Here is a 23,740-nt window from a genome sequence, read left to right as displayed (position 1 = left end):
CAGTGTGTGACATCATCGCCAGAGTGTAGAGGGAGAGAATAAATTGTCAAAAAAATACATTTTAAAACTGCGCTCCAGGCCTCAAATTTATACATAGAAACGTAGGAAAATTTGTCTTCTCACTCACAATCCTCTGGTAAACCTGTCAGAGTTATAGTTTGGGCGTAAGACGCACAGATGCAGCACCAACACCACCAACAGCCTCATTGGCTCCCATATTAAAAACGCAGGAAGATTTCTAAAAAAAGGGATATGTAACAGTTTTTTTAGATCGCTGTAACAAAGCTATTTTTTCATTTTGCTATAAAAAAACATATGTAGACGTTGAGGAAGAACTCAGGACGCTCAAAGTGAAGTCGGATCAATGATAGGTATTATGGTTTTGCCAAAAATGCTTTCTGTTCGAGGCCAGAAATTCCAGTCCACCTCTGGCTGCTGTCACTCTTTCCGAACTTTAACAGGTGTCACTTAATTCTGTTGATTGCCTTTGATCTTTGATGTGATTACAGTTACAGATACCCACACACACACACACATAAGTAAGTGTGCACACTCCTCACACATGCATACACATGCTTCAAACACGCACACAAAGGTAACTTTGTGATTTTAATTACACACACACACAGGTAGCTTTATGCGATTTTCGCTACACACACACACACACACACACACACACACAAATGCGCGTGTATGCGCACACACTCCTCCACATACATGTTTCTCACACACACACACACACACATTTTGAGGTTAAAGGGCATAGTTTGGAATCTCTGAAGAATCTCATCATAGTGTACACACACCGGCAGTAGCCCCCGTGGCCCTTTCAGAATTTCCCCAGAGGAAATTTTCTAGTTTTAATTACTATTAGTTAATTTTAGTCAAATATACAAAATTAGGCCTCATTTCAAGTGGAAAAAAAAAGTTTTAGTGAAACTTGTGTTTTGAAAGCATTATTCATTTTTGGATGGCAGCATTATTAAATAAAGTATCAAACTTATGGTCCTCAGGGGTCAAATAGGACCCCATGACATCAGACTGGTTTTAGGACATGTAGAAAAAAAATATGATAACTTTGTTTTCACCTTTTATGGCAAGTCAAGACCAGATCATATTTTTTCATTAATAGTGGTCAATTTTAGTCAAATATACAACATTAGGGCCTCATTTTCAAGTTTGACTTTGTGTTCATGCATGTGTGCTTGTGGGTCCTTAAAAGGTGAAAAAAGTATTTTTTTTCTACATGTCTAGATGTTTAACAGATTTTTTAAATGGACATAATAGCCCAATATTTCAGAGGGTTGAATAGATGTTTTGATCCAAAACTGCAACACGAGGTTGAACATGGGAAAGCTGGGGTTGAAAATGAATTAAGTGAGTCACCTGAGCATTCCAGGTTTACAGCAGTAGCACTCGGGCTGTGATCTTTGAGGGTGCCACAGTGCATTTGCTTGCACCACACATCACGATTGCTCTTGATGTTGATGGCAGGTTTCCAGACGTCTCCCTCCTCTTTTTCCAGCTTCCCAGCACACACATTGGACGGGTTTCCTGTGAGTTGCAGTCTCTCGTGATCTGTATATGAACCATTTTATGTTCAATGATATGTTGCAACATTTGAGTAAACTTAGTGACTCTACTGTATATGTACGTATATAGAAAATATGTACAGGTACATCTAAACAAATTTTGGAAAAAGTTCAATATTTTTTGTCAATCATTTCATAAAGTGAAACTCGTACATTATATAGATTCATTACACATAGAGTGAAAAATTTCAAGCCTGTTTTTCTTGTAATTTTGATGATTCTGGCTTAGAGATAATGAAAACACAAAACTCAGTGTGTCAGTATAAAATGAGAATTGTGTGTGTTTTTACCTATGCATGTGACAGCAGCAGGATCTGAGCATGCTGATACTTTAGGGGCACACTGCCACAGATTGTCGATTTTCCTTTTTGCTGGGTCGGGACAGTTGATCTTGATCCTTTCTGATACACCTTCGGCTTCTCTGGTTGTCACTTCCTTGGACGTACCACACCCGAGGCTTTCACACAAATGATCGGCTTCCTCTTTTCCTTTTAAGTAAGAGAAATCATATATAAGGACTTTAATATTCATCATAATATTAAACATGTATAATACCTGATATCTACCCCCGAACTAAAAAATTATATTTTTAAAATGCATCACAGGGTCAAAATCAGACAGTAAAGTTGCTTTGAACTTTAAAGTATGTAGGAAAAAAAAACGTGTTTAGTCGTTTTCATTTAAATATATCTTCATTTAAATCAAATAGCAACTTATAAAATTGTCGTTCAATGTGCAATATATTTATGAACACTAAATAGCATCATATCTGCTTCTGGCAAACTGAATTGAAGACTGTGCACCTTACCTCCCTTTCTTGCCTATGTTTTACATGTTTTACAAGTTTTACATTATGTCATTTTGACTTACTGGATCAACATGTCGAAACACAAAAAACACACAAAAAAAAATACAAAAAACACGTACAATTTTAAAAAAATTTAAAAAACCAAAACACACGTAAAAAACACAAAAAATTAAAAAAATTACAAAAGAACACAGACTAAAACACACCAAAAAAAATAAATCCAAAAAACACACAAAAAAATAGCCCAAAATCATACAAAAAAAACGCAGTAAACACAAAAGATTGCATTAAAAATGTTGAAACGCACACTGCAAAATCAGAAAAATCTCTGCAAAAAAAGTAAAATAATGTTACTACTAGGGCCGGGACTTTAACGCGTTAATTAAGATTAATTAATTACACAAAAATGTACGCGATAAAAAAATTGACACATTTTAATCACACTTTTTTCTCACTTTCAGGCAGACCGATTATACTGGAGCACCAACTCAATGCAAAACATTTAGCAGCTAGCGGCTAGTGTGGTAGCTAGCGTGGATTGTGTTTTACTTCAAAAACCAAAGTATTATAGTTTACAGAAGGTCTACCTACCTATAGGCTACCTGGATTTATAAAATGTACTATATTTCTAAATATGCTATTGCTACACTTAATGGCAAAAATTGTGAAAAAATGACTTCTCACTGTTCTCAGGTCAAATAATTTAATTATTGATTAATCTCGATTAATTAATTACAAAGCCTCTAATTAATTAGATTTTTTTTTTTAATCAAGTCCCGGCCCTAGTTACTACACTTGGTCGTGGTGATTTTAACCAATGTTGAAAAAGAGTTGACGCATTAACTTGGACATGGAAACTTGTAGAAAAACCAAAACTTTAGAGAAAAGCTGACATGATACTTACTGAAGCCATCTCTACAAATGACCCCTGTGAATGTCGTTCCATTATCTCTGGAGAACCGGACAATTCCCTCGCATCGAAATCCGTCCAGGTCTATTTTGATTTGACCTAGAACAGAGCAGGCAAGTAATCACAAATAAGATAAACAGCCAACGTCAACATTCTCACCATCATCATAATATTCACTGTTTAGAAGTGTCTTTAAATATTCACGTTTTGTTCTATCACCGACAAAATATAGACAATATGATTTTTACCCGGGTGCAGCAATATGCAACCCACTGCTTCTTGCATGGTGTGTTCACTTGTGTGTAAAAAGAGATTGAATTGTGAGATTAACAAAAGTTCAGTTCAATTCAATCTTATATCTTATTATTATTATTATCCTATTTTGTACATTTTATGCTACAATGTGATCAATCTCGTCCACTGAGAGCTAATGTGAGCAAACACCTCACATAACAATTTTTACAGTCAACAGGGCTTTTCAGTAGAACATGGCCCTCATGGAGAATTTTTTTTACATATATATATATCATATATCATATATTTTATGGGAAGCGGCAAGCTATATATAAATATATATATACATACAGATATATATATTCATACATATATATATGTATGTATATATATATATATATATATATATGTATGTATATATATATATATATATATATAGCTTGCCATTTCCCATAGAATGTATTATATATTTATATATATAAATATATATATATATATATATATATATATATATATATATAAATATATATATGATATTTTCTAAGTCTGTTGTCTTCTACAGTATAATACAATTTTAAAAAATGTGTACATAACAGACTTAGAAAATATCATATATATATATATATATATATATATATATATGTATAAATAATACATTCTATGGGAAGCTACCTACAAATATTGCCCAGAATGCATTGTTTTCTACAGTATAATACAATTTTAATGAAAAAGTGTTTGTTACTGTCAAAATGTGACTGTTTTCTTATAGCAATCTGTTACAGTGTACCTACAAATATTACCCAGAATGCATTGTTTTCTACAGTATAATACAATTTTAAAAAATGTGTACATAAGAGACTTAGAAAATATCATATATATATATATATATATATATATATATATATATATATATTCACACGGCTTCTACGGGAAACGGCAAGCTACAAATATTACCCAGAATGCATTGTTTTTTACAGTATAATACCTTTTTAATGGAAAAGTGTATGTTCCTGTCAAAATGTGGCTGTTTTCTTACAGCCATCTGTTACAGTGTATTATACGTCTCAACAATTGTAAAAAAAAACTTAAAGTTGAGCCTCACTTGAGCATTGAACTTTCCTCACGGTGCCCTTTTGGATGTCGAGGATGCCCCAACCAGGGTTAGGACACTCCCACAGGTGTTGCTCTGTTCCTTTGCACTCTAAGTTGTTGAGCAGGACGGGGTCAACGCGCTCCTGAGCCGTCTCTTCTGAGCCGTTCACTCGCTCCCCACAGTTCGTGCTCCGACACACCACTTGGTCAGCTTCTTCGCTCCAGCCTTGACATCCAATAAAGCCCCATTTATCTCCATGGTAGACTTTCATGAAGCCTTCACACGGGTTGTTACCTTTCTCTAGAATGAGCCTGTTCTCGCCTGGAAAGAGGAGAAAGGAGGTTTATAGAAGTATGTTAATATAATGTAGCGAGGTACAGATATTGATTTCGTAGTCTTCTTTTTTTTTTCTGAGCCAACACGTTTCTATGGCAGACTTTAATTGAATCAAACTTTACAAAAACTTTGCAGAAACTTACGAGTACTGAAGCATTTTAGTGCAATGCAGCAATCTTTAACTACATTTTAGACAGAGGACGTGTGATTGTGGTTGGTGAAAAAATGAAAAATTTGCAAGAATCTGAAATATTCTTTGTAAATGTGGCAAAGTGGGCCTTCCATCTAAACTGATGCAGACAAAACTGTAGGAATATATTTATTGTGTAGTAATATCTTCATTTTCAAATCTTCAGTTTAAAAAATACAATAAAATGTATGTACAATATGTACAATCAAATTCTTTTTCAAGAATTTGATGTACATATATATTTTTTTAAATGTAATTCATACGATTGTGTATTGTATTTCCTGTTCACCGGACAGGAAATACAGTTTTTCATGCAGTGAGAAGAATTTTGAAAAAATTAACTTAATATTAGGAAATGCATGTTAGCAACTGCAGAAAAGTGTGATTCAGCTGACTGCAACACCACAAATTCCTGTAAGGACCGGGTTCAAGAGACTGTCCCCTTACAGCACTACAGATAAACGGATGACAACGCAACTGAAACTAAAATGTTTCAACAGCTCGCTTTCTCACTTCCTCTCTCTCATTGGAACCATAAGGACGAGTGTCAGGTCTGAACATAGAGCCAACGCCTGTGTATATGCTTCCCATTATTGCGTGTGTGTGTGTGTGTGTGTTGGCCTAATTTGATTGATTACCCAATGAAACATTGTTGAGTAAAAATTGCTGTAACTCACCACAGAATTCAACAGACTCCAGAAACAGAATAGTTTTGTAGCTAACAGACTTTGGAAGATCTCCACTTGATGTGTTTACTTAGAACTATTGAACTTTATCTGAACTTTAGAACGTCTGACTGTGGATGTGATTGTCTACTCATGTTAGGAAGGGATGATTTATCCAGAAGAATGGAGAGGAGGAATGATTACAGTCAGTTGTGACTTCTGTGTTAGTGTTGTCTTAGTGACAATGTTAAAGAGACATTTTCTGATCACTATTTATTTGAATGAGGCTGTTTCTGTGTCTCTGGGGTGCAGTTGCAATATCTGTTGCCAGCAGCATCGTCATCTATAGTGTGTGTGTGTGTGTGTGTGTGTGTGTGTGTGTGTGTGTGTATGTGTGTGTTCTTGTACTTCCTACATAGTGAGGACCAGAACACGTTTTTAACCAACAGAGTGAGGACATTTTTGCAAAGTGAGGACATTTCGCCCGGTCCTCACTTCTTTTAAGGCTTTTTTGATATTTCAGACTTTGTTTTAAGGGTTAAAGGTTACATGATAATGATATTTAACAGAAACTGTATTGTGAGGTTACAAAACTAACTAGGCCTGCAAGCAGTACTGAACGGGACCGAGCAGAGTGGAGCCGTGGGGGGAGGGCACGTCGGGGGAGGGCACGTCGGGCGAAGCGATGTGGGCTCAGTCCCTATGCGTCCCAAATGGCGTGTCTCCTACCACTGTGCTCGGAGTAGGTGTAAAACATAATACTTGCTGTAGCCAGCAGGGGGCGCTATGACTGTGTGTCAATATTGACACGTGGGTGTGTTCAGGGCTGGACCCTAATGACGTGTGTGAAATTTGGGACAGATTGGACAATGTATGGTCAAGTTATACAGTCTCGTGTGTTATGGCGAGACGCCATATTTTGCCGCCATGCCACGCCCACATAGTGTGACCGTCGGTAAAGCTTTGTACAACTTTTGATCCCAAAATTGTTGTGATGGTACTGACCAAGTTTGATGTAAATCAGGTGAAATCTGTAGGAGGAGTTTGTTAAAGTATGCAACGTGGAAATGGCGAAAACTCTATATAAAATCCAAGATGGCTGACTTCCTGTACATTTTAGGGTATGGCTTCTTGAGACTTTTTGGTGCGTCTTCCCATGATACATGTATGTACCAAATTACGTGTCTCTACGACAAACCTGTGTGAGGGGCTGAATTCTAGGGGGCGCTAGTAGGTCATTTTGCCACGCCCATTTCTGAAAGCAATGAAATACTTAATTTTTGCCATGATTGAATTTTGTGCCAAGTTTGGATTTAATCATTTTTAATTATTTAAGTCTCATCACCTTTTTTCTCTCCCTTACAGGTGTACTTATAATAATTACTATGTCATCTTTTCATTGGAGCTTTAACCTTTAGATTTAGAAATTGACCGGAAAAAAAAAAAAAAACTTTTTTATTGAACTTTTCCTGCAGCACCTGCATGCGCTTACCTGTAAAACACAGCTACGTATCTTTAACCTGATTATAGTTTATAAAGGCAGAACATGAAGTGCATTCATTTAATTCTTCCCTCACATCAGACATGTTCACACACACACTGTCCCGTTAGTTTAATCTACACTGTAATAAATTATTCTGTAGTCATTTCATTTTAGTTAACCCTATAAAGCCAAGTGTATCATATTAGATACAGTAATTTTTGAGACCTCTACATCATCAAAAACCTGATGTATACATGTGTTGAAGATAAACAAACTGAGCAACAAATTGCACAAAAATACCAGATGTAGCAAAAATGATATGCAGGTTGCACGAATGGATCATTGCTGCATTAAAAAACTTCATATCTGCAGATGTATGATGTTGTGTTATATGGAAAAAATATGTATTTTGCATGTTTGAGGAAAAAGGAAAAGTCAAAGTCTTAATAGGTTAAAAATGTTAGGGTTTATATGTTTTTGTTAGTTCGAGAAAAACAAACTGTGAGCAACAAATTGCACAAAAAGACCTGATGTATCAAATATGATACAAATTAGAATTCATATATGCAATTTATTTATTTCTTAAAATTCGTCAGCAGGTTAATAAGCACTCAGTTTTTACAAAAATTGAATTTTCTGGCAATTATTTCATGGTTCAGGCTTTATAGGGTTAATATATTTGATAAAATGTATTAAATATAAATGCGTCCTTGATTTTGAGGCAGTTGTTTAAGTAACTTTAATAAAAAAAATGTTTGAGATATAATCTACTTATTTTGATCACATTAAATATAATCTTTATGTGTATGTAATTCTAAATCAAGAGAATTTTGAATGAATCCAACACAATAGAATTAGTCTGTTTTTAATTGACAGGCACTTCCTGTTAAGTTATTACCTCAACTTGTAACGTAGTTAGAATTAATAAGTAATACTGAGTGCAATCTGTTGCCTCAATTCTATGGAGTAGCTATTGTTTACAGTGTATAGAAGATAGTTGCCACTTGCCTTTTACGATCACCTGCTCAAAGGGAGCCGCGTAGAGGAGGAGAAGGAGGAACCACATGGTCACCACAGCTCATGACTGAAGAGTGAGGCAGACGCAGAGTCACCTCAGCTTTTTATGGCCCAGGATGTTCCCGCCACACTGGATATGAGCTGTTACAGGCATGTGGTGCACAGCTGCATGCACAAATACTCTTTCTCAATGTAAGGAAACGGAATAACTTAATGATTTAGAGAATCTGGTGCAGAACAAAACATTTTAAATGTTGTCGTTGACAATTCAGTGGTGACCCTAAATGCAAAAAGAACAGAAGCAAAAAAAGGTATGTCTAAAAACAAGATAAAAACACTAAATCTGAGGGAAATGATCTTGCTGCATGGACAGATGATTTACCTTGACAAGATTTCTTCAATTAAGATTATTAAAATAAGAAATTAACTCTTAAAACAAGATAAATTAAAGCTGCAAGCAGTGATGAACTGGCCCGAGCAGAGTGACCTGACAATTATTTGTTTCTTACCAAGATAAAAAAACTTTAGATTGAGAAGTGTTACATAATTCATCTTGTTTTAAGAGATAATTTCTTATTTTAAGCGTTCAACATGTTTATTTCTAGATTTAATAATCTTAATTTAGGAAATCTTGTCAAGTGAAATTATCTGTCCATGCAGCAAGATCATTTCCCTCAGATTTAGTGTTTTTATCTGGTTATCTGGTAACCTCACCTAGCGGTAACCTCGCCGAGTGGTAACCTCACCTGGCGGTAACCTCGCCTGGCGTTAACCTCGCCTAGCGGTAACCCCGCCTAGCGGTAACCACACCTAGCGGTAACCTCACCTATCGGTAACCTCACCTAGCGGTAAGCTCACCTAGCGGTAACCCCACCTAGCGGTAACCTCACCTAGCGGTAACCCCGCCTAGCGGTAACCTCGCCTATCGGTAACCTCGCCTATCGGTAACCTCGCCTAGCGGTAACCTCACCTAGCGGTAACCTCACCTATCGGTAACCTCACCTAACGGTAACCTCACCTATCGGTAACCTTACCTAGCAGCAACCTCACCTAGCGGTAACCCCACCTAGCGGTAACCTCACCTAGCAGCAACCTCACGGTAACCTCACCTAGCGGTAACCTCACCTAGAGGTAACCTCACCTAGTGGTAACCTCACCTAGCGGTAACCTCACCTAGCAGCAACCTCACCTAGCGGTAACCTCACCTAGCAGCAACCTCACCTAGTGGAAACCTCACCTAGAGGTAACCTCACCTAGTGGAAACCTCACCTAGAGGTAACCTCACCTAACAACAGATGGCGAAGCGTCAGGGAGACGAAAATGCTGAATATCTCAAAAAGAAAAAGAGAGGTTACCATGAAAATCACATTGAGTTCGGCTTCATAGAAGCAATGGACAATGGGGGGTCGCCAAAGTTTACAATGGTAAAAATGTGGGTCCCTCAAGAAAAAGGTTGGGAACCACTGAACTAGGGGATGCAGTTGCGGATGTTGAAGCCAAATTACAGCACTGATATTGATATGACTGTTCGTTTCACCATTCCACCCTGCCTCCCCTGAGCGGTCCCTCATGCTTGTATTAGGGTCCGAGTGTTGACTACATAAGCGAGGAACCTATTGAAATTTAAGGAATTATTATTATTATTCCTCAAAGTAAATTGGCTTTTTGAAAGCTTTATCATACTCAAAAAGATTACTTTGTACATCTAGACTGGTGTAAAATTAGGTATTTTAGCGCCTCCTAGAAAGTCAATAAAATTAGGCCCCTCACACATGAATGTTGTAGAGTAACAAAACATGGTACATATGTTTGTCATAGGGAGGAACACCAAAAAGTCTCAAGGACCCATACTCGAAAACGAACAGGAAGTCGGCCATCTTGAATCAGACGTAAAAAAATAATTTTAGGCCGTTTTCAGGCTCCGTACTGTGATGAACTGCTCCTACAGTTTAACCCAAATCAATTTCAAATTTGGTCAGTATCATATTAAGAACTCTGTGATTAAAAAACTGGTTTGCAATTTCATTTTTTCTAAAACTATGTGGGCGTGGCATGGCGAGAAAATATGGCATTTTCTCCATTAAAAAGGAAGTTGCAATAACTTGAGCATACATTATGCAATCCGTCCCAAATTTCTCACATGATGAGGCTTCAGGCCTGAACCCATTGAGTGATAACTATAGCAGGCAATAACATGCAATATCAAGGTTTTACTCTGGGATGTCCTGCTCCCAACCAGTTCACCCAATTCACTTTTTTTTGAAATTTTGCCAGAATAGGCTCAACATATTTTCACCACCTTTAAAAAAAACTGCGCTTTTTCAGATGTGTGTGGAAGGGCGAGGACCCGTTCAATGCTGCTTGCAGCTTTAATATTACATTTGTTATTCTAAGTGACGCACAATAAAGAGTGCCTTGCAAAAAGCATCCATATCTGACAAGATAGGAGTGAGAGCAGGCTGGACCGATATATCAGTCTTTAGGGTTTTATTGGCTAACAATGGCCTATCACAGACCAATGAAAATGTTTTCTAGTGTGTACTCATTTTATTTTTTAAAAGTCTTTTGCAGAATATTAAGCAGAAAAGATGCTTCGATAATTTAGAAATGTGTCATCATGTAGTTTGTCTAGCAGAGGGTGCTCCGATTTACAATCAAGAAACAAATGGCACAAAATTTGAATTGCAGTTGAGGGAATTTTTTATCTCCCATAGTTTATGTATACTGTACATTAAAATAATCTCAATAAACAATCCACCGTTAAAACTCTCACCAATATTTATTAGTTGGTACAGCAACAAACCTAGAAGGAACTGCACTGTGTACTTAAAGCTTTAGCTGACACAACAGCGCCACCCCTGGCAGAAGGTCAGAACATGCAACATTCAACTCTATTTACAATCGGTGCTACTGTTTATGTCTGCTCAATATTTCATAGGGAAATATTTCACATTTATCTGACAGCTACAGGTGCATAGAAGAATCATAGAAAAAAATGTTTTGTCAGTAATTCAATTCAAAAAGTGGAAATAACACATTATATATATATATATATCTATTACACACAGAATGAAACATTTCATGTCTTAATTTGTTCAATGTCTTCTAATTATAATGATTATATCTCACATTTAATGAAGACCTAAATTCAGTGTCTCAAAAAAAATGTAATATTACAAAATACCAATTTTAAAAAGTATGTTTAATATGGAAATATACACTACTGGTCAAAAGTTTTAGAACACACCAGCTTCTCCAGAATTTAATTGAAAATTATGCAGTTTAATGTCTCAGTGTACTCTGAAATGAATGCACATTTGCAACATTTAAAATTCTTCATTGAGCATGATAGAGTTTTGAAAGTAAAAAAAAGATTCAAAATCACATTTTATGTTGGACTAAAGGACAAAAAAAAGACACAAAATGACAAAAAAGACACAAAATTACCAAAAAAAAGACACAAAATGACTTACAAAGACATGAAAAGAATTAAAAAATGGACAAAATAGCCCAAGACTCCATAGAGTTAAGTTGTTAACCCATTTCTTGTTCCCTTAAAAAGGCCTACTTGTATAATTCTGAAATGTACATTATTTTTCAGTTTTTGTTAGGCTTACCTTTTTTTATTTACCTCTGGCAGTTCACCACTTACCTTTGTACCCTTTCAAGCTGTTCATTGGACTTGAACTGCTTGAATTTCAATAAAAAACTGGAAACATTGGGGTGTTCTAAAACTTTTGACCGGTAGTGTATATACATATTATATAATACTTGGTTTGAGCTAATTGGGGCGGCTGTGGCTCAGTTGGTAGAGTGGCCAGCTACTGACCGGAGGGTTGTTGGTTCGATCCCTGACCATGGCAGCATGTCAAAGTATCCTTGAGCAAGATGCTGAACTCCAAACTGCTCCTGATGCTGCGTTCATCGGTGTGAGAATGAATTCCCAGTGGTGGCAGGTGGCACCGTTTAGGGTAGCCTCCGCCACCAGTATGTATGTGTGGGTGTGAACGGGTGAATGAGCGCAGTGTGCAGCGTAAAGCGCTTTGGATAAAAGCACTATATAAGTGCAGTCCATTTACCATTTGACTTGAACTACTGGAAATTGACTTTTCCATCATATTATAATGTATTGAGATGCTCCTGTAACTTTCCAGATAAATATTCAATCACAATCACAACACATCAGTTATAAAATATGATGCATTAAAATCCCCCAGCGGTGTGGCTGGATTGACTTGTTTTGTTTTCCCTATCATTATCACACTGCAAAAAAGGTGTGTCTAAAAACACTAAATCTGAGGGAAATGATCTTGCTGCATGGACAGATAATTTCACTTGACAAGATTTTTTTTAATTAACATTGTTAAATGGAGAAATAAGCATGTTGAACACTTAAAATAAGAAGCAGAGTGCACTGACAATTATCTGTTTCTTACACAGATAAAAAAAACTTTAGATTTAGAAGTGTTAGATAATTTATCTAACACTTACACGCTTATTTCTAGATTTATTCATAATTCATAATTTATTCATTTATTCATATCTCTCTGACCGTTAGTCAGACTGACCTCAGATTTCTTATGTGTCTTGCTCATGGCACGAAGGTGTGCATCCTTGATTTTGAAGATTTTTGAATTCATTTTTCAAAATATCATTATTTACGTTGGACATGTTGCAGCATTGCACTGTTTCCGATTGGACGCCTTTTAGGGGAGCCCCGCCCCTTTTGTGGGAGCCCCGCCCCCTTTAAGGAAGCTCCGCCCCATTGTGTGATAGGCCTACACCTGGTCACTAACACAATTCACTCTGGATTTACACCCTGACTCATCTCATCTGGAAGTCTATTTAGTAGTGATGTCCCAATGAAGCCTCATGAACCATTTTCTTTATTTTCTGAGCCCACTTGGGGGCACTCTCTGTTCAACGAAGGGCTGAAATCACACTCAATCACCATTGCTTGAGCCTTTGTCTTTAAATCAGGAGCGCCATCTGGTGGGTTTAATAAGATACATAAAATGGTTCATGAGGCTTCATTGGCATATCACTACTATTTAGCCTACCTATCTTTAGGAGTTTTAAAGTGCATTACAAATAGCTTCCAGCGAATATTAATGTTCAATTTGTATGTGCTGGATGGTGTGTACCTTATGAAAAGTAAGTGTTTTATGGAGTTGCAAAATAACTATTTCTGTGTCTCTTTATATCTCAATATACATCCATGTATTACCCAATATACACTTTGTATGTTAACACTACACAAAAGTATTACACCTCATTGTATATCCCACTTTCACACACAACCTCATTTGGCCAGAATTTAAAAATCTTCTTATTCTCCCACTATATGAATACATACTTCCTACAGGCACTGCACTAGTGTACATAAATGAAATTTCACATGTAGATTGTTAAATATGCACAAATCGATTATACCTACACTGGTGTTGGCAACCTTATTCAAAATGATTGTGAAAACACCGGAAAGTGCAGCATTTATATTTTTATTATATAAATATAATAAATATTATTATATTTAAAGGGCAAACAGTTTGCCCAATTCACTATTTAAATTACAACGCACCAGGTTCAGTTATTAGCTATTCATTAATTATACGCCTAAACACAAATTAAGAGGCTAAATACAACCCTTTGTCCCTTGCACTGTACTTTGCAACCAGTTTAGGTGCATGAATTAGACACGCCATTGATACATTTGCACCATGCGCTTTAGACCATGTGCTAAAGATCATGTAAACCAGCTATTCTCAACCTTGGATGACCCCCAGAGATGATTTCTGGGGGTCGCCAAATCATTTTGGAAGTCAGCTCTGTCTCCACTGTGTTAAAGTGTTCACGTGTTTTAGTCTTTTTGGTCATTTATTGTCCTTTTTTTGTCATTTTGTGTCTTTTTTTTGGTAATTTTGTGTCTTTTTTTGTCATTTTGTAGTTTTTTTTGTCATTTTGTGTCTTCTTTTGATCATTTTGTGTCATTTTGTGGTCAATTTGATTCTTGGTCAAAGTAGCAAGTTATAACTTTACAAGGAGTCTCTGGCTTGAAGCTGACTGTTTTTAGTCTGCTTCATTATTTGTCCAAAATACGTCGTATCAACTGAGTCTGTATGATCTGAACTGTGCATGTGAGATTCTGTTCAGTGAGCGGGGGTCGCGGACAACATGCATGTTAAATTGGGGGTCGCAACTCAAAAAGGTTGAGAACTACTGATGTAAACAATCACTGCAAAGCCCGTGCCCGGTACCTAGGAGTGTTTATTTGACATGCTGTCAAGGCAAAAGGACGCTGTTGATGACATATTTGTGTCTTTTTTGGTCATTTTGTTTCCTTTTTTGGTAATTTTGTGTCTCTTTCGGTCATTTTGTGGCTTTTTTGATAATTTTGTGGTCAATTTGTGTCTTTTTTAGTCATTTTGTGTCTTTTTTTTATCATTTTGTGTATTTTTTGATTATTTTGTAGTCAATTTGTGTCTTTTTTGGTCATTTTGTTTCCTTTTTTGGTAATTGTGATACTTTTTTGGGTCATTTTGTGTCTTTTATGATTATTTTGTGGTCAATTTGTGACTTTTTTTAGTCATTTTGTTTCCTTTTTTGGTAATTTTGTGTCTTTTTTTTGTCATTTTGTGTCTTTTCTGGTCATTTTGTGTCTTTTTTGATCATTTTGTTTCTTTTTTGGGTGATCTGAACTGTGCGTGTGAGATTGGGTTCAGTGAGCGGGGGTCGCGGACAACATGCATGTTAAATTGGGGGTCGCGACTCAAAAAGGTTGAGAACTACTGGTGTAAACAATCACTGCAAAGCCCGTGCCCGGTACCTAGGAGTGTATATTTGACATGCTGTCAAGGCATAAGGACGCTGTTGATGACATAAAAATACTACAAAATATTAGGCTGTACCTCCACCTTGTCATGCCCAGAGGTTATGGCTTTTTCTTTTTCTGTTGTCTGCTGCTGCCCAATCCCATTTGCATTCTTAAGCCAGTCTTTCTCCACAAACTCTCTCACTTCCCCCACTGTACACCTCTTTCCAACATCCGGAGCCAGGAGCCTAGCAAACATCTCCATGGCTTCAGGAGTGAACCTTCTCCACAAAGGGGGAATGTCCTCCTCAGTGCTCGGCCTCTCCTCCATTGTGCACCAGTCTGCAAACTCCTGGTAGAAGTCGTCCGAGTCCATGCAGCGCTCCCAGGGGAAGTAGCCCGTAAGGATGCAGAAGATAACCACCCCGAAGGCCCAGGTGTCCAGGCTTGGCTCCACACTAAGAGGAGGAGCGGTCACTTCTTTCTGGCCCTCCATCAGGGCCACGGTACAAAGCTCTGGGGCCATGTAAGGCAGGGTACCTGTGATGAAGCGTATCAGAGTGCCTCTTTTTTGGGCTAGGCCAAAGTCGGCTAGCTTGACCTGGCAGCAGAGATTGTCCAACAGGAGGATGTTTTCAGGCTTGACATCACGATGGACCAGGCCATGGCTGTGGATAAACTCTAAAGCGCTGGCGATCTGGAGTACACATCGTTTTACTGAAGATTCAGGGATACCAACCTAGAACAGACCAATGATGGAGAGGAATCTTTGTGTCACTTTCAAAAGTGCTAGAAAACAAAGTGAGCACTCATCTTCAAGCACTTGCATAAAAGAAAAAATGGCTGGATCCAGCCTAAATCCTATACGGTTTAATACAGTCTCTTTGGCATTTTAGTGTCATCTTTTTTCATTGTACATTTTTCTACATCTAATTTTAATTAAGGTCTAATCTTAAAAAAAAAAAAAATACAATTTCAGGTCATTCTTTTGGAACCTGGTCTCACAGGAATCCGTGAAATAGCCACGGATTCGCTTAACTCAAAATCCGTGGAATAGCCACGGAATCACTCACATTTCTGTGAAACTGACACGGATTTCGCTACAATGCAAGTTAATGACAGTCATATCCCGTGGCTATTGGTTTGTTCCAAGTCACGTGACTTTCAAGGTCCCGGCGGTCAGAACAAAAAACATGGCGGACAGTTCTCTCATTTCTAGTGAAAAAAATCAATATTTTGACTTAGTTTCTGCATAAAAATGGATTTTGATCACATTTCTAGCGAGAAATATATGTTTTATTTTCTAAATATTCACTCAGTGAATGTACATAATCACTTTGTATGTTGGAATAGTCACGGGACATGACTGTCATTAACTTGCATTGTTGCGAAATCCGTGTCAGTTTCACAGAAATTTGAGTGATTCCGTGGCTATTCCACGGATTTTGATTTAAGCGAATCCGTGGCTATTTCACGGATTCCTGTGAGACCATGTTGACGGTTTAATACAGTCACTTTGGCATTTTAGTGTCATCTATTTTCACTGTACATTTTTCTACATCTAATTATAATTAAGGTCGAATCTTAAAAAAAAAAAAAGGGTCACATTCAGAGTTCATCAACTGTCAATATTTACAGCCATAGGCACTAGTTTTGTTTGCAAGGATCACAGACATTTGGATTCAGCCAAATTTCTTTCCCTCCATACCACCCAACATGCTAAAAAATCTGAATTTTGACATTGTGAGCAGGTTTGCATGCCAGCATTAGCATTAATCTTCAAATGCCCCAAAACAACCTCACACAACCACTTTAGAGAGGCTACAGTCCAAGGTTATAATAGTTTTGGTTTAGTTTTAATTTCGTTGTGAATTTTTGTTTTCAAATTCAGTTAGTTTTAGTTAGTTTTAAGAGTGAGTTTTCTAGTTTTAGTTTAGTTTTATTTTTTGAAAATGCTTAGTTTAAGTTTAGTTTTTATTAGTTTTAGTGTTAGTTTTAGTTTTTTTGTAATGGGCTATGTGTTGGGTGCCAGATTCAAAGTGGTCATAATAAATTTTGCCTTTATTTCCTTTGGTTTATCCATCTCAGCCCCAATAAGGTTATTAACTGTTTTGAATTTTGCTTGGAGTGTAGACATCCAAGTCTCAGTAAACATATTCACCATGTGTTGCATGTTCAAATAGAAACACTGAATTATGAATGAAAAAAGTTGACAAAAACAAAAACTAAGGACATTTCCACAATAATTTTAGTTAGTTTTGTAACCACGCAATACAGTTTCAGTTAGTTATCGTTTTTTTTAAAACTCTATTTTTATTTCAGTTAACGAAAATGTTTTTTCAATTCTAGTTTTCGTTATTTCGTTAGTTTTCATTAACTATAATAACCTTGCTACAGTCTTAGTCTCTTGGTCTTGTTCCAATGTTTGACTCACCTTTGGCTGGATGACAGCAAACAGGTCCCTTCCAATGACAAGCTCCTGGGCAAAGCAGTAGTGCTCATTAGACTGGAAGGCAATGCCAAAGAGGCCCACGATGCAGGGGTGGCAGGACAGGTGTAAGGAGATGCAGTACTCTCGCAGAAAGCCCTGCAGCTTAGTCGAGGCTTTGGGCATCACTTTCAAGGCCATGGGAGTCCCTGCAGATCATCCATACTTTATTAACCCATAAGAACCCAGACTCAGTTATCCATAAAGGAAATTATGGCGGGTATATCACAGACCAAGTGAACCACATAGAACACATTTATGATGGTTTTTTTTGGTCATTTTGTGTCTTTTTTTTAATAAATTTTGTGTCTTTTTTAAGTAATTTAGTTTTTTTCTGTCATTTTGTGTCTTTTTTTTTAGTAATTTTGTGTCTTTTTTAAGTAATTTAGTTTTTTTCTGTCATTTTGTGTCTCTCTTTCAGTAATTTTGTGTCTTTTTTCTGTCATTTTGTGTCTCTTGTAAGTAATTTAATGTTTTTTCAGTCATTTTGATCACTTTGTGTCTTTTTTGTGTCTTTTTAAAGTAATTTCTTTTTTTCTGTCATTTTATGTCGTTTTTTTTTTCAATTTTGTGTCTTTTTTGGTCATTTTGTGTCTTTTTAAAGTAATTTAGTTTTTTTCTGTCATTTTGTGTCTTTTTTAAGTAATTTAGGTTTTTTTCTGTCATTTTGTGTCTCTCTTTTAGTAATTTTGTGTCTTTTTTCTGTCATTTTGTGTCTCTTGTAAGTAATTTAATCAGTCATTTTGATCACTTTGTGTCTTTTTTTTGTAATTTTGTGTGTTTTTAAACTAATTTCTTTTTTTTCTGTCATTTTGTGTCTTTTTTTATAAAAAAAATTTTCTGTCATTTTGTGCCTTTTTATATAAAAAAAATTTTTCTGTCATTTTGTGTCTTTTTTTTTTTTTTTTTTTTTAGCAATTTTGTGTCTTTTTTGGTAATTTTGTGTCTTTTTTGGTAATTTTGTGTCTTTTTAAAGTAATTTAGTTTTTTTCTGTCATTTTGTTTCTTTTTTGTAATTTTGTGTCTTTTTAAAGTAATTTCGTTTTTTTTTTCTGTCATTTTGTGTCTTTTTTGTAATTTTGTGTCTTTTTAAAGTAATTTCGTTTTTTTTTCTGTCATTTTGTGTCTTTTTCTTATAGTAATTTTAGCCATTTTGATACTGCCTCCAGCGGCCCCCAGGTAATTTGAGTTTGAGACCCCTGTTCTAAAAGATTTAAAGTGTTACATGGGTGTCACCGTGGGTTCTTATGGGTTAATTATACAAATCGTCTTTATCTTACTAAAATAATTAAGTCCTGTGAATATTAATAAACACTCTAGTGACAATGTGCTGATATTAGGTACTTTATATCAGTATTATCAGTATTTTAGACTGTAATGGTTATCTAATACACTGTCGCATGGCTTTTTACAACCTTAAACTTCATCCAGGCCACCCTCCAGGCATGGATGAATCCAAAGCCTGCAGGCCTTGAGCCAGCTCGTGCTCTGCATTCTGCTCTCTCCTTTATCTGCACCGACCTAGTCATTGCTTCACTTTGGCTTGTCTCTTTTCCCCTCAGGGTCGCCTAAAGTTCGAGATTCCCGTCCGGTCACAATAGTGCAGTCACCTTTCTAATATTTTTTCAAATATTAGGGAAGGGTCCCTTATATATAACATGTCAAAGTTCTGAAATGTACATTATCTGTTGCAATGCAAATGCAATCATGACCTCATCATGTCTCCATGTGGCCAGAGCAGTAGAGCAGCTGTTCTCAACCTTGGGGTCGGGACCCCAATTGAGGTCACGAGATGATTTCTGGGGGTCGCCAAATCAATTTGGTAAAATATGTAGGTGTAATCAATGTACTTATCAGCAAGAACGAACAAGAAAGTGCCAACTGGTGCATATGTTTTAATAATTATTCATCATATTTTTAAACATTATCTGATCACATCCTTGCTATAAAATCAACTTAGCAACTTTCTTCTCTGAAATATTGTTGATTAAGTTATTTTTTCACCCCAACTGTAGTTCACATGGTTACAAATCAGACATATGTAATATGGGCAGCTTCCACTTTCCGATTTAATGTTCTTATTTATAATCATTTTGCTAATAAACCTAGTAACCCTGAATAAAATGAAAGAAAAAAGGATGATGAGCAAATTTTGGAAAGTTTGTTCTTCTTTTTTTTGCTGATTGAAAAATGGTCCTACACTATGGAAGAATTATCCTATCTTCATTCAAGAGCGTAGATTTTCAGTTTGAGAGCATAATTTGTCTTTCTCGTGCTCAGATTTGTTCTCTTCATGCTCAGATTTTGCGCTCGCACTCAGATTTCTGCTGCTTTCTTTCAAAATGTGTGCGTGCACTTAAAAATCACATGCTTGTGCTCACATTTCTTCTTCTTGGACACAAACATTTTGCTCGCACTCAAATATGTCCTGTGCGCACTCAAATCTAAAGTCTACGCGCTCAGATCTCAACTCTGCGCTCTCAAAACTTTTGTGCTCGCACCCAGAACACGCACGTCCTCTCAGGTTGAGGTGTCTGCTCAGACTGAACGATGTCCCGCCCTGCGCTTAAACTAGTGTGTTTCACCAGCCAATAGGGAGACAGCTAGATTGTGGGCCGGTCTTAGGTGCGTTCCCTCGCCTTTTTGAGCGCTCCGTCGGGGCGGGTATATGGTCTGTTTGTAAAACTGCTTCTCTCTTAAAATACACCAATTTACCATATTAGCCAGCTATTTGAATCGTCACCTATTTAAAACGCAGCATATTTATGTAGAATTAATCTTAAGTAGTCCTAAGAAGAGTTATGGTAGTTTAGATTTTTTTTCTATTATTATTTATATATATATATATGTATATACTTTTTTTCATCTGTACAGTGGTGGCACGATAGTCCAGTGGTGAAGTACGCTACCATCTGTTGCATTTCAAACCATGGGACGCCGGATCGCATCCCTTCCATCGCACTCTTGCTACATGCCTTATTATGATTTAAATTTTTAATTGATAAATTAATGTAACAGTAATACAATCCGTGTAACCAGCGTCACAATGCGTGTTCTGGGTGCGAGCACAAAAGTTTTGACAGCGCAGAGTTGAGATCTGAGCGCGTAGACTTTAGATTTGAGTGCGCACAGGACATATTTGAGTGAGAGCAAAATGTTTGTGTCCAAGAAGAAGAAATGTGAGCACAAGCATGTGATTTTTAAGTGCACGCACACATTTTGAAAGAGAAAACAAAAGACAAAAATAAGAAAGAAAAAAAGAGAAAAAAGCAGCAGAAATCTGAGTGCAAGCGCAAAATGTGAGCATGAGCAGAACAAATCTGAGCACGAGAAAGACAAATTATGCTCTCAAACTGAAAATCTACGCTCTTGAATAAAGATAGGATAATTCTTCCATACTACACATAATTCAAAACAGAGATACAATCCAAACAATGAGTTTTGTGATCCATTTCGCCTTGAGCATGTTCCTCAAAATATGACATGGATATGACAAAGTCAGTTTTTAAAAATGAAACATGGTTCAATTATGGCCTCTCCCCACCTCTCCTCTTCAGATCAAGTTTATATGCTTTTAACCCTTTGATGCACAACATGGGTCTAAAGTGACCCGACAGAGTTTTTATGTTCTATGTCTTTGCAATAAATTATTTTCATCATTCAGTATTCCAGGTTATCCTCAATTAGTTGGTTTTTGATCATCATACATCCTAATTTCATGTTTTCCTTTATTATTTTTTTAATAAAATCCCTTTTTGTGTCACTTCTCCTCTAATGCACAACATGGGTCAAAAATGACCCGTATCCATTTTTTAGCTAAGTAGCTTTCTAAGCTAACTACTTAGCAAACTTCTTGGCGAAGTAGCTTGCTAGGCTAACTACTTAGCCGACTTCTTGGCTAAGTATTTAGCTAAGTAGCTTGCTAAGCTAACTACTTAGCTAACTTCTTGGCTATGTAGTTAGCTTAGCAAGCTACTTAGCCAAGTAGTTAGCTATGTAATAATACAAAAACAGTTTTCTTCATAATGTATGAGAAGCAAAATGGAGATAATGATCTGTTGTTAAAAACAAGATATTTAAAGAATACTTGGAATATTCAATCATAAAATAAGTTGATATCAAAAGATAGAGCACAGAAACACACAGCAGCATTAAATAACATGGAAATGAATGCAGGTCATTTTTTACCCATGTTGTGCATTAGAAGGGTTAAGTAAATACTTGTTATGAATATGGAATGCTTGTTTGTTTTTGCAGCACACCTATGTAAAATGGGATTTTGGCTGACAGTTACAAACAATAAAACTAATCAAACTTAAAACTTAATCACATTACAACTTAATTTCAAAAGTACTGAAATAGTTCAATTTCTGAGAATTTTAAAAATGGCTAAAACATTTGCTTTTTGTTTTTTTTAGTTATGTTGTGCTTCTTTGCCCACGCAACCTTGCCAATGCTGTGTCATAAAACACATCAATTTGTCGAAAAAAGGCCTTCAGATCAGCAAGCATAAAATATTTTCAGATCGGTGAAAGAAAGAAAAAAAAGACAGACTTTTACAGTTATCCTCTACTGCAGTAGTTCTCAACCTTTTTGAGTCGCGACCCCCAATTTAACATGCATGTTGTCCGCGACCCCCGCTCACTGAACACAATCTCACACGCACAGTTCAGATCGCCCAAAAAAGACACAAAATGACCAAAAAAGACACAAAATGACCAAAAAAGACACAAAATGATCAAAAAAAAGACACAGAATGATCAAAAAAAGACACAAAATGACTAAAAAAAGACACAAAGTAATAAAAAAAGACACAAAATGACCAAGAAAGGAACAAAATGACCAAAAAAAGACACAAATGACCAAAAAAGACACAAAATGACCAGAAAAAGACACAAATGACAAAAAAGACACAACATTAACAAAAAATGACAAAAAAGGCACAAATTGACCACAAAATGATTAAAAAAAGACAGAAAATTACCAAAAACAGACAAAATGACAAAAAAGGCACAAACTGACCACAAAATGATTAAAAAAAGACAGAAAATGAAAAAAAAAAAAAGACAAAATGACAAAATAAGACACAAATTGACCAAAAACAGGAAACAAAATTACCAAAAAAAGACACAAAATTACCAAAAAGACTAAAACACATGAACACTTTAACACAGTGGAGACAGAGCTGACTTCCAAAATGATTTGGCGACCCCCAGAAATCATCTCACGACCCCAATTGGGGTCCCGACCCCAAGGTTGAGAATAGCTGCTCTAATCTTAACAGATTAGAAATCTCAGTGCAGGCATACCTCTGAAGCGATGTGTGACCAGCAGCACTTTGCCGTATTTCCCTCGGCCAATCTCCTTGATGATGTTGAAGTGTTCCTGGATCTCCAGCTGACCGAGACTCTGAGCCGTCAGCTCCATCAGCTCGTCGATCAGGCTGCCGTCAGCCAGGCCCAGCTCAATCATCTGTCACCATATATGGACAGGTCAAAAGTTTTAGAACACCCCAATTTTTCCAGTTTTTTATTGAAATTCAAGCAGTTCGTCAAATGAACAGCTTGAAAGGGTACAAAGGTAAGTGGTGAACTGCCAGAGGTAAATAAAAAAAGGTAAGCTTAACCAAAACTGAAAAATAATGTACATTTCAGAATTATACAAGTAGGCCTTTTTCAGGGAACAAGAAATGGGTTAACAACTTAACTCTATGGAGTCTTGGGCTATTTTGTCCATTTTTCAATTCTTTTCATGTTTTTGTAAGTCATTTTGTGTCTTTTTTTGGTCATTTTGTGTCTTTTTTTAGTCATTTTGTGTCTTTTGGTGTCTTTTTTTTTGTCATTTTCTGTCTTTTTTTGGTCATTTTGTGTCTTTTTTTAGTCCTTTAGTCCAACATAAAATGTGATTTTGAATCTTTTTTTTAACTTTCAAAACACTATCATGCTCAATAAAGAATTTTAAATGTTGCAAATGTGCATTCATTTCAGAGTACACGGAGACATTAAACTGCATCATTTTCAATTAAATTCTGGAAAAGTTGGTGTGTTCTAAAACTTTTGACCAGTAGTGTACATGGACAGGTCAAAAATACTTTTTTTTACTTATTAGAATAC

At 36.4% G+C, this 23,740-nt stretch overlaps 2 protein-coding genes across 2 annotated transcripts in view; both read right to left on the bottom strand.

The window, feature by feature from the left end:
- LOC131971133 (scavenger receptor cysteine-rich type 1 protein M160-like) overlaps nucleotides 1-8,377 on the bottom strand; it is a 64,142-nt gene extending 55,765 nt beyond the window's left edge. The window contains exons 1-5 of the mRNA XM_059332441.1: nucleotides 8,320-8,377; nucleotides 4,647-4,958; nucleotides 3,305-3,409; nucleotides 1,883-2,080; nucleotides 1,281-1,578 (exon numbers count right to left, since the gene is read on the bottom strand). Of these exons, the coding sequence (XP_059188424.1) occupies nucleotides 1,281-1,578; nucleotides 1,883-2,080; nucleotides 3,305-3,409; nucleotides 4,647-4,958; nucleotides 8,320-8,377 (971 nt within the window). The remainder of the gene's footprint in view (nucleotides 1-1,280; nucleotides 1,579-1,882; nucleotides 2,081-3,304; nucleotides 3,410-4,646; nucleotides 4,959-8,319) is intronic.
- A 6,596-nt stretch (nucleotides 8,378-14,973) lies between these two features.
- Nucleotides 14,974-23,099, bottom strand: si:dkey-8e10.3 (serine/threonine-protein kinase SBK1). Its single transcript, XM_059332493.1, has 3 exons — nucleotides 22,937-23,099; nucleotides 17,574-17,776; nucleotides 14,974-15,878 (listed from the first exon to the last, which is right to left on the bottom strand). The coding sequence occupies exons 1-3, from the start codon at nucleotides 23,097-23,099 to the stop codon at nucleotides 15,216-15,218; spliced, it is 1,029 nt and encodes a 342-aa protein (XP_059188476.1). The 3' UTR covers nucleotides 14,974-15,215.
- Nucleotides 23,100-23,740: the final 641 nt, after the last annotated feature.

This window comes from Centropristis striata, chromosome 5 (genome assembly GCF_030273125.1).
Source record: "Centropristis striata isolate RG_2023a ecotype Rhode Island chromosome 5, C.striata_1.0, whole genome shotgun sequence".
Taxonomy (NCBI): domain Eukaryota; kingdom Metazoa; phylum Chordata; class Actinopteri; order Perciformes; family Serranidae; genus Centropristis; species Centropristis striata.
Note: the sequence above shows the minus strand (reverse complement) of the source record. Positions and strands in the feature narration are given on the sequence as shown.

Bases quoted from the DNA above. Each gene is read 5' to 3' on its own strand.
- si:dkey-8e10.3 (XM_059332493.1), bottom strand. From the start codon at position 23,099: ATGATTGAGCTGGGCCTGGCTGACGGCAGCCTGATCGACGAGCTGATG. The intron at 17,777-22,936 runs GTATGCCTGCAC...GATGATCTGCAG, and splicing joins GGTCACACATCGCTTCAGAG to GGACTCCCATGGCCTTGAAA. The intron at 15,879-17,573 runs GTGAGTCAAACA...GGTCTGTTCTAG, and splicing joins TTGCTGTCATCCAGCCAAAG to GTTGGTATCCCTGAATCTTC.